The sequence below is a fragment of the Pundamilia nyererei genome, unplaced genomic scaffold (genome assembly GCF_000239375.1).
Source record: "Pundamilia nyererei isolate P.nyererei 1_Seehausen unplaced genomic scaffold, PunNye1.0 scaffold00439, whole genome shotgun sequence".
Taxonomy (NCBI): domain Eukaryota; kingdom Metazoa; phylum Chordata; class Actinopteri; order Cichliformes; family Cichlidae; genus Pundamilia; species Pundamilia nyererei.
In genome coordinates this window covers 84,238-95,639 of record NW_005187840.1, presented here as the reverse complement: position 1 = coordinate 95,639, position 11,402 = coordinate 84,238, and the positions used below count along the sequence as shown (strand labels likewise).

Here is an 11,402-nt window from a genome sequence, read left to right as displayed (position 1 = left end):
CTGACATTTCAAATACATTGGATTGATTTTAAATATTTTAATATTATAAAATGACGAAAGGAATTATGTTAATTTCCTAAAAATCAAAGATCACATTCACTGTATTCAGATGGAATGATTCATCTTAGTCTTGTGTCTACATGTTAACATTTGTTTGCTAAAGGACTGAAGAGGAAGAAGTTCACAAGGAATCATTTAGAACAGTTTAAAAGATCAACTGATTGAATCCATGAATCTGAAAACCTGTTTCTAAGTGAAACAGACAAACATGTACAGACTGAACTGTTCAGCAGTCAGAGTGTTTCTCTAACAGGAGACACTCTCTACACCCAACTCAGCACAGATGCACCGAGCAACCAGGATTGAACCCAAACCCAGGATAAAGAGTTTCAGTGAATGTGGTGTTGAAGGTGTGGAGGTGGATCAGAGTGTCAGAGGAGACTCTGTAGAAGGACAGAGTGCCAGCAGGACAGTCCACATACACTGCTACTCTGTTAGAGACAGAGGAGGGGGAGGTGGAGGAGATGAATGTCACTTTGTTATTGTACATGACATAATGAGGACCATCTTCAGAGCAGATCAGACTCCAGGAATGATCGTTCCATCCATACACGCAGTCATAACTGTCTCCTTTTCTTCTGATTCTTCTGTAACTCACTGATATCTCAACCGTTTCTTTCCACTCGACCTCCCAGTAACAGCGACCAGTCAGACCAGTACTACACAGCAGCTGATAAAAATAATCAAATCTGTCTGGATGATCAGGATATGACTGAACCTCGTCCACACGTGTCATCTTCCTGTTGTTGTCAGACAGTTTAATGTGTCTGTTTACTGTGTTTGTGTCGATTGTGAGTTGACAGGAATCTGATGGGGAGAACAAACACAATCCAGCTGCAGTTATTGATCCATCATCTGTTCATTGATTGACACTTTGATGATGACTCCTGACATCAGAGATGTGAATAAGTGATGTGAAAGTTTGATGATGGTTGAATGTGTGCTGATTTGTTTTCATGAATCCCATTAAAAACATACTTACACTTCCTCAGACCTGGTCTCAACCATCGGACTCCAGCAGGCTCCACCCTGAAAGGAGGAGGAGGGTCAGACCAGCACAGTCAGCATGCACACATGGACATTACATGGCTCTCACACACATACTGTTAGACAGTGATGAAGGAACAGTCCAACATTTTTACAAATTCTCTTCAATCCATATGTTGATCAAACTGATGATGATTTATACTGATCCTGGATCTGTCAGCACACAACTGTGTTGAAAGAAATATGACTGATTCAAACTGTGACCTTCATCATCTTTATATTCTTCTTTTGTTTCACTGGATCAATGCTGTGATTGCAGCCATTCCTCTCTCTGTGAGGAATGGCTCTCTGTGAATGCTACTCATGGTCATTGATCAGTGGAATCATATTTTGGGGATTTACTTACCTGGATGATTCACTATGTGTCAAGACATTGGACAGTTTCCAGTTCCATTATTGCATATTGTGTATTGGCTTTTAAAATCACATTGCTACTTTTGTCTATGAAAAGCACTAGAAACACAAATCCCTTACTGCAGGGCTGCTTTTCTTTAAGTGTACAGAGAATATCTCCCTGCAGTTCTCAGTTTCTACCACAGCTCTAAAATAGAATAGTGATTTTATTCTTTTGATAAAGCAAGTCCAACAGTTCCCTCTGGTTCCAGTGGTTGTTGTGTTCTGGGATAAATATTTCCTTAATCTGAACTGTTAATAATACTGAGATATGTTGGTCTCCCTGGAGACCTCCTATCCTTTATGGATCGTTTCATGTGACATGTGTATGAAACAAACAGAAATTGAGCGAAGGCCACAGGAAATGTTTCCAGGTCTCTATCAGACATTCCCTCCATACCTGAGAGTGTCCAGTGTCCAGCTTGGATACTTTAGTCCAGCCAACAGCAGCTTCATTCCTGAGTCACCTGGATGATTGTAGCTCAGGTCCAGCTCTCTCAGATGGGAGGGGTTGGAGCTCAGAGCTGAGGCCAGAGAAGTACAGCCTTCCTCTGTGATCAGACAGCCTGACAGACTGCAGACACACAAAACAACAATCCATCTGTGAACAATGATTTTCTGTATTTCAGATACAATAACATTATTCAATATCTTTGTGTAGTATTTAATTTTTATTTATTTATACACAAAGATATTTCCAATGAAAACAGTCTTCAAAAGGACTATCTACCATGACTGGTGGCAGAGTGAGGGCAAGAAGAAGGGATGATCTCAGAGAGATGAAAGAAAAAAAAACAATAAACAAAATACAAACTAAGGACCTAAACTAAAAGTAAAGACCTTAAACTAAGGACAGTGATAGTTGGTAGGATTTCTATGTTATGTAACTTGCCCAAAAATAGTGTTAAGGCCGGATATGTGCTACCCGTTAAAGGGAGTGAAAAACAGGAGTAAATTTTTAAAGAGGAAACAGGTTAACTCTATAGAGGCTGTTTCCAAAGAGTGACAAAAGTAATGTAGGAATTTTTTACCAGAAAAAGTTAATTATATCTGTTTTTAGTTCACACTAGTTATTGAGGGAGTCAGTTAATTAGGTTAACTAAGAAAATTAGTTAAAAAGGGGGTCTGTTGGGATTTAAATATATATTCTTAATGCTTATTTTCTGATTATATTTTGTTTTATGTATAGGCCTTTATAAACCAGGCCCAGAGGTGACAAAGAACTAAGTCAAAGGGTGAGAAGTTGCCCTGGCAATAGACTTTAGAAAGAAGAAGTGAAGAAAAGAGGACGTTTAGCGCAGAGCTGCACCAGAAATTTGACACAAAGAAAGAGGAACTGAGTAAACTGAGGGTGTGTGTGCAGGGGCGGATCTAGAAGGGTGGCATGGGTTGGCAAGTGCCACGCTAAAATGATCCCTTGCCACCCCAAGTGCCACCCCAGTTTTGCATATGACACTGTTGTTTATTAAAATTAGATAGCATTAACAGTTTGAGCGTAGTTACAGTCAACAGTGAATATAAATACTAAAACTGAATATATTGGATAGTGTCCCCCCCTCCACCATTAACAAATGGTTCAGCCCAAAGCAGGACCGGCCAGAGCACGTTTTGAACAACACCATGGGAATTTCGGATTTTACACAGGTGGTTGGATGTTACACTCTGGAAATGGAAGGAAGGTGAGTGTTATTAACCCTCTGTGGTCCACGGACACGCTGCACCTCCAAATCACATGACTGATGTAAGCTGACATAAGCTGCAGCCATGCTGAGTCTCTGTTTCAGCCCACATTGAAAGTTCGGACTTCAAAGTTTTTAAATTTTAATTACAGGCCAGTAAATCCAGAGTTATGATAATATATATAAGCCACGCTTTTTTCTAAACACGTTTTTGTGTGTGTGTGTTTTTTAAGCGTTTTCTAAGGACAGCGCGAAAAAAAAGTAAAGAAAGGAAAAAAAGCCATCGCTTTCCTGTCGGTGGAAAAATGTACCATGTCGACCAATTTTTAAAAAAAGTCAACATGTGGGATTTGATTGTTTAGGAAGAGGGAAAAGTTTTGGGAGTGATCTTAATGACAGCGAGACAGAGCGAAAGAGTTTTTAGATGTGGGAGATTTGTGACGTTTAGTGTGGAGTGTTTACTTAGTGTGTTGTGTGGTCTTGTGTAGTTGTTCTGTTGTGTAGTCATTGTTTTGTTTTGTGTGTCAGTGAGGGCACTAATGAATGTCACAAAGGCACATTGCAGTGTAAACACTGTCACTAAGTAGAAAACCAGCAGAGTGATACACCTCCTGTTGTCAGGGCTGCAGGTTTGTCCCTGTGCTGTTCTCCTCTGTCTTTTGGTGGACAAACCCTTTTTTTACTGGTGCACATCATTTGTGGGGCATCTTATTGCGATACCTGATTGTTCTCTCATTTTAGTTTTAGTAATATTTTTAAATGGTTGTAGAAAATGAAAAAAAAAACGGCAGGTGTATTGGCTGCATTTTTAGATGAATAGCTGTATATGTTTACAAAATGTACAATTTATATTTGCATTTCAAGTTTACTGGTTTTTTTTACAGTAAAAAAATACAACTCGGATTTTAAGTTCTTTGTGTGATTTCCTAATGTTGTAAACCTCAACATCTGGCAATAAACCCCATTCTGATTCTGATTCTGATTCTGATTTCAGATCAGTAATACTAATGCAGTATGTCAGTCAAAAGAACTAAATTGAGCTAAATAATAAGTTGAGCTGAAAAGAATCACACCAAACAAGGCAAGGGGGAAAAAAATAAAATGAAACAATCTGATGGTGAAACAAACGTAAACTCAAAAGGAGTCAAAAATGGCCGGTTGTATTTCAGACCTCAGAGGGTTAATCCAACAAATCATGAAAAATTAGGTTTAAATTTCTGTTCATGTCAGTGCAGATTTCTGACATTTTGTGTAATTTAAGCATCTAACAATTTGATTGTTTTCTAACAAGAAACTGTGAAACTTAAGTTACACTTGTGTTTGTAAATGAATCGTGTTGTAGCTGGTTGTTGGTAGCTTAGTTGGTAGCTTTCTGGATTTTATACTTATTGGGCTACATGTTTATTTATTATACAGGCTATACAGTACATAAGATCAAAACTCACATGTTTTATGTAACTAAAGTGTGTAATTAACCATATGTAACCACCTGCATGTGTGTTTTTCTTTTGGGGGGGGGGGGCTTTGATTTTGCCACCCCATTTGATTTCCTTGCCACCCCAAGAATATTAAGAATATTTCTCTAGATCCGCCCCTATGTGTGTGTGACATAGCCAAACTAGACACATAAAGATTCATCTTGTGATTTTTTTCAGAGCTGTGGGTGCATGAGAGCGCCTAACAGCTTCCCATTCTCGGGAATGGAAATAAAGATCATGAGTTAGACCACTTTGAGCCTTGAGTTTTTCTTTGCCTCCAAAAGTATGCAAAGAACAGAATTTAATAGAATATAATATGGACAAATTGCCCCAAATCTCTAACTTTACTAGTGCAACATAATTTTCTTTGAATACATCACAAAAGAAATGTGATTATGAAAAATCTCAAACAATAATTCAAAGTCTAATACAATTCTTTAAAGGTTCACTTTTATACAACAATTGAATATAGATTTTAGATGATAATCAGTAGAACCTGACCTGAGAGTTTCCAGTTTAAAGTTTGCACTCTTTAATCCAACAGACAGAAGCTTCACTCCTGAGTCCTGCAGGTCAGAGTTACTCAGGTCCAGCTCTTTCAGACTGCAGAACTGGGAGCTGAGAACTGAGGACAGAGCTTCACAATCTCTCTCTGAGAGGCTACAGTGACTCAGTCTGAAAGATAACAGATTCGTAACCATTGAAAAAAATTATTTGTTTTTAAAGTGAAATTTTGAATTATTATTTTATCAATATCTAATACTGTTTTTTTTCTCTGGACCCTGTAATTCCTTTAGCCAAAACATTTAATTTATTAATTCTGTCATCAGATGAAAAAAATATATATAGCTTGGTCTGACCTAAGTGTATTCAGTTTACAGTTCGGACTCTTCAGTCCATCACAAAGAAGCTTCATTCCTGAATCCAGCAGGTTGGAGTTACTCAGGTCCAGCTCTCCTAAACTAGAGGACTGAGAACTAAGAACCGAGGACAAAGCTTCACAGCTGCTCTCTGAGAGGTTACAGCCCATCACTCTGAAAAACAAACCAAACAAAACTGCTAAAGAGTAATCAGGACTAAAGGACTAAAACATTTGGCAATAATAATTGTATTTTTTACCTTGATCTTTAATTCATTTTTGACAATTCATAATATATATATATATATATATATATATATTTCATTTGATCTGACCTGAGAGTTTTACACTGTGGACTCTTCAGTCCGTCAGACAGAGGCTCCACTCCTGAATCCTGCAGGCTGCTGTTACTCTGGCCCAGCTCTCTGAGATTGGAGGACTGGGAGCTGAGAACTGAGGACAGAGCTTCACAATTTGTCTCTGACAGGTTACAGAGACTCAGTCTGAAAGAGTAATGCAGTTTGGGATTAAACTAAACAAATTTATATAAACAGTGTCCCGATTAAAATGTGTCCATAAAGAAAATTAGCTAAAATATCAACTTAAGAGGAAAATTATTGTTCTCAGGTAAAACCAAAAGTAAAGCAGCAAGGAAAATGTATTTTTTGTCAATCTGGGGTTTTTTTAGCCTTACAATAAGGCATCCTTTGTAGTGCTCTACCACAGTTTTTGACACCTAAATTCAGCAGTCTAATCCCTTATTTTCCACAGCGTTAATGGTACCTTTTTATAGGTCCATACTGGCAGTCTGTCACAATCTGTCAAGAATCGCACAGTTTGTGGAACAGGACTGACCCAAAGTGCAGGATGCAGAGGACATGTGGACTAAAAAAAAAAGCAAGCAATTCTTTGACTGATAGAAGTCAGTAAGAAATTAAATATCCAACTGAATACAAAACCACCACAAAGACTGAAAGGGAGGACAGGACTAAACAGCATGGAGGAATCAAGGGTGAGGGAAATGAGACAAAGTTACTTTAATAACAATTGCACCTAGTTTCTTTGTCAGAAATGCTGACAATCATTGCCGCTACATATGCATTAACAGTTGGATTGAGTACTGATGATAATGTAAATGTTTTATATATTTTTAAAAAACCCTGAACCATTACAGCTGTTTTCAAACTGCTTTATGTTAACTAGAATAACCATTTACCAAATAAAGGCATCAGCACATATTTACTTACAGAGATTTATTAGAGGCATTGACCTCTGGCAGCAGCTCCAGAAGAGCCTTCTCTAAAGAAAATGTCTTTGGGTCTACATCTTTTTTTGATGAGACTAAGATTAAGACCAGAGCTGACCACTGAGCAGGGGAATGATTACGTATGGGGAAACTTCCTAAACTCATGTACCGCTGGACCTCCTCCACTACAGAACGATCATTTAGTTCATTCAGACAGTGAAACAGATTGATGCTTTTCTCTCCTGACAGATTCTCGCTGAGCTTCTTCTTGATGTAGTGGACGGTTTCCTGATTGGTCTGTGAAGTATTTCCTGTCTGTGTCTGCAAACCTTGTAGGAGAGTCTGACTTGTCTGCAGTGAAAAACCCAGGAGGAAGCGGAGGAACAGATCCAGGTGTCCATTTGGACTCTGTAAGGCCTTGTCAACAGCACTCTGGTAAAAGTGAGACGCTGAAGATTCTGTTGTTTCAGGCTTCTGGGAGGTGGTTTGTTGCTCTTCCAGCAGATTGAGTCCAGAGTTGATGAATGTCAGATGGACATGAAGAGCAGCCAGAAACTCCTGAACACTCAGATGGATGAAGCAGAACACCTTGTCCTGGTACAGTCCTCTCTCCTCTTTAAAGATCTGTGTGAACACTCCTGCAAACACTGTGGCTGCTCTGATATCGATGCCGCACTCTCTCAGGTCTGATTCATAGAAGATCAGGTTTCCTTTCTGCAGATGATCAAAAGCCAATTTTCCCAGATACTCAATCATAATCCTGCTCTCTGGACTCCAGTGTGAATCTGTTTGGGCTCCTTGATCAAACTTGACCTTCTTCACTTTGGCCTGAATCACCAGGAAGTGGATGTACATCTCAGTCAGGTTCTTGGGTAGCCGCCCTCCCTCTCTGGTTTTCAGCACATTCTCCAAAACTGTAGCTGTCATCCAGCAGAAGACTGGGATGTGGCACATGATGTGGAGGCTTCGTGAGGTCTTGACATGAGAAAGGATTCTGCTGGCCTGCTCCTCATCTCTGAATCTCTTCCTGAAATACTCTTCTTTCTGTGAGTCAGTGAACCCTCTGACCTCTGTCACCCTGTGAACATAGTCAGGTGGGATCTGATTGGCTGCTGCAGGTCGTGTGGTTATCCATAGGTGAGCAGAGGGAAGCAGTTTCCCCCTGATGAGGTTTATCAGCAGCACATCCACTGAGGTGGACTTTCTAGGGTCAGTTAGGATTGTAGTTTTGTGGAAGTCCAGAGGAAGTCGACACTCATCCAGACCATCAAAGATGAACACAACCTGGAAGTCTTCAAAGCTGCAGATTCCTGCTTCTTTGGTTTCAGTAAAGAAGTGATGAACAAGTTCCACCAAGCTGAACTTTTTGTCTTTCAGCACATTCAGCTCTCTGAAAGTGAATGGAAACATGAACTGGATGTCCTGGTTGGCTTTGTCTTCAGCCCAGTCGAGAATGTATTTCTGTGTTAAGACTGTTTTTCCAATACCAGTCACTCCCTTTGTCAGCACTGTTCTGATTGGTTCAAGTCGTTCAGGTGAGGCTTTAAAGATGTCTTCTTCTCTGATTGATGTTTCTGGTCTGTCTCGTTTCCTGCATACCTTTTCAATCTGTCTGACCTCATGTTCTTCATTGACCTCTGCAGTCCCTCCCTCTGTGATGTAGAGCTCTGTGTAGATCTGATTAAGAAGGGTTGGGTTTCCTGCTTTAGCGATCCCCTCAAACACACACTGGAACCTCTCCTTTAGTGTAGATTTAAGTTTGTGAGGACAAATGGCATCTAGACGTTTTCAGAGAAAAAGCAACAAAAAAAGTACAACATAAGGTACTGTTTAAAAAAAATGTATTGACAATTTAAATTCCACATATCATCATTGTTATGTGTTGTTCTATTTATTTTGAAATTAGTAAATTCTTTACACCAGCAACTTAAACCTTTAGTGAAATCCACTTACTTCTCTGCAGACGGTCAGCCAGCTCATCAAGCTTCATTGTTCTCATGAAGTCCAGGGTGATTTTCACAAATGCCTCTCTGCTGCTCCTCCTCTGCTCTTCCTCCTCCCTCTGACTCTCTAAGCATTCTGGGTAATCTGGACTCAGAACCTTCTGGATCTTCTTTAGCTCTTTCTTCACAAAGCTGATGATGTTGTCCTCCAGCAGCTGGAATAGAATACTTCATGAATGACCCAATTATACTGAAATCATGGAGCCAAATACTGATTATCCACTGTTGCATAAAGAACAGCATGAAGTTGTAAAAGTAAGTGTTCAAAGGTGCTTGCAAAGAAAAGCGTCTGGACTTCTTTAAGTTGCTTGAAGATGTTTCACCTCTCATCCGAGAAGCTACTTCAGTTCTAAGGTCAAATGGTGGGGAGTCCCATATTTAAACCTAGTGGGAGAATATCCCCCCAAAGAGGGACAAAAGGACCCCCTGATGATCCTCTAATCGCCTGAACCAAGGTGTGAAAACTGGTGTGGGAATGGATCCCAATCAGCCAGGGTTTTGGGTGAGCTTATTGTGAAACCTGGCCCCACCTTATCGTGTGAATTCCTGAGGTAAGATGGCCCAGGATGTGAGTGGGCGTTAAGGCGTCTGGGGAGGGAACTCAAAACTGGATTATAGATGGCAGAGAGTTGGTGTCGTAAACCACCGCCTGTGTTCAAAGATGGTCGCTCACAGTGGACATAGATGGCTTCTTTCACTCCTCTTTCAAACCATCTGTCCTCTCTGTCCAAAATGTGAATATTGGTATCCTTGAAAGAGTGACCTTTTTCCTTAAGATGCAGATGGACTGCTGAGTCTTGTCCTGTGGAGGTGGCTCTTCTATGTTGTGCCATGTGCTTGTGAAGTGGCTGTTTGGTCTCTCCAATGTAGAGGTCTGGGCTACAATAGGTGACACGGGGGAGCCCATGGCGCAGCCATGTTTTTGTCTGTAGAAGCCTTCGTTGTATTTGAAGTATGTTGTGGTAAGGCAGAGGTCTAACAGTGTGCAGATCTGATCGGGTGTGAAGTTGGTCCTGTCTTCCAAGGAGCTGTCGTCTTGTAGTCGTTTTTTGACAGTTTCCACGGGCTCTGTGGTGGGTATGCAAGTTAAGAGAGACTACATGGTTTCATCTGGATCCAGGGTAAGTTTCTGGACCTTTCGGTGAAGTCGGTGGAGTTTTTGATGTTTGATGTTTGTTTGATGATGATGATGATGATGATGATGATGATCCTTGCACCTCTTGTGGGGTGTTCCCCACAAGAGGTGCAAGGATGGTGGCAAAGTGTTTTGCAATGTTATAAGTGGCTGAGTTTTTGCTACTGATTATGAGTGGGACATCTTCCTTGTGGATTTTAGGAAGTCCGTAAATGCAGGGTATGGCAACCTCTCGATAAAGGCGGTGATATGTAAGGTGGTCAATGATTTTGTCCTTTTCAAGGTCCTGAAGGCAACCTATACCTTTCTTTTTGTAGCGGCTTGTGGGGTCTCGCTTTAAGGTTTTCTAGGTATTGTTGTCACTGAGGAGAGTAGTGATCTTTGTGTGGTAATCTGTAGTGTTTAGGACTACGGTGCATCTTCCCTTATCAGCTGGTAAAACAGTGATGTTGTAGTCTTTGCTCAGGGAAGTGACGGCCTTCTTTTCTTGTATTGTGAGGTTGGACGGAGGGACTTTGGCACTGGAGAGGGTGGCTTAGACTTTAAAGGAAGCACTCAAAACATGCGGTTATCCTAACTAGGCGTTCATAATGTCAACAAAGAGGCACAGAAAAGAAGATCAGACACCAGCAAGGGAGGATAAGAAGGACAGACGCAACAAAATTGTCATCCCCTATGTAAACTCAGGAGAGTTTTCTCCAAGCATGACATCCCAGTGCATTTCAGACCCAGCAACACACTCAGACCAAAATTGGTTCACCTGAAAGACAAAACTCCTAAACACAGACTTAACAATGTGGTGTATGCTGTACAGTGCAGCGAGGAATGCCCAGATCTCTACATTGGAGAGACCAAACAGCCGATTCACAAGCGCATGGCACAACACAGAAGAGCCACCTCCACAGGACATGACTCTCTTCTTTGGCTCTCGGAGGAGGCGGACACACTTTTTCTCCTCTCCCTTATCTTCCCTGCTTATGTCCTTGTCTAGTCTCGTGGTTTTTTTGTATTTTTCCCTGGAACATTCTCTCACAGTCTGTTCTCTAAAACCTAAAAGAGGAATTATGGATTGGATCAACTGGTCCCTAAATGCAATAGACACCCCTTTCTCAACGAGTCAGCACGGACAAGATCTTGGAGAGGCTACGGCTGCTGTGAATACTCAGAATAAGATCTTTGACTGCAGACTGGATACATCTCGGAAGGACTAGCCCGGAATAACATCTCTGGGCGCAAAATTGGATGACATCTCGGGGAGGAAAACTGCGGTGAGTTCTCAGAAGTAGTATGGCGAAGCTCGCGACTCTCCAATGGGAGATTGAGAGACCAGTGTTGGACTGTAGAACTGCTTTGAAATTCATATGAGCTGTTCGCACTGAAGTAAAAAATAACATCACATATGCGGATACCCCTTCGGCGCCAGCTGCAAGGCCGGAGCTGAACAAAACACCCTGATAACAACTGTGTTTAGTCTGTTCCTTCCCATTCCATGCAAGGCCACC

At 40.9% G+C, this 11,402-nt stretch overlaps 1 protein-coding gene across 1 annotated transcript in view; it reads right to left on the bottom strand.

Moving 5' to 3' along the window:
• Nucleotides 1–900: 900 nt before the first annotated feature.
• LOC102195004 (NACHT, LRR and PYD domains-containing protein 3-like) overlaps nt 901–11,402 on the bottom strand; it is an 18,959-nt gene continuing 8,457 nt past the window's right edge. Inside the window, exons 5-12 of the mRNA XM_013916047.1 lie at nt 8,716–8,920; nt 6,764–8,540; nt 5,852–6,019; nt 5,518–5,691; nt 5,159–5,332; nt 1,901–2,074; nt 1,055–1,089; nt 901–947 (exon numbers count right to left, since the gene is read on the bottom strand). Coding sequence (XP_013771501.1) covers nt 901–947; nt 1,055–1,089; nt 1,901–2,074; nt 5,159–5,332; nt 5,518–5,691; nt 5,852–6,019; nt 6,764–8,540; nt 8,716–8,920 — 2,754 coding nt within the window. The remainder of the gene's footprint in view (nt 948–1,054; nt 1,090–1,900; nt 2,075–5,158; nt 5,333–5,517; nt 5,692–5,851; nt 6,020–6,763; nt 8,541–8,715; nt 8,921–11,402) is intronic.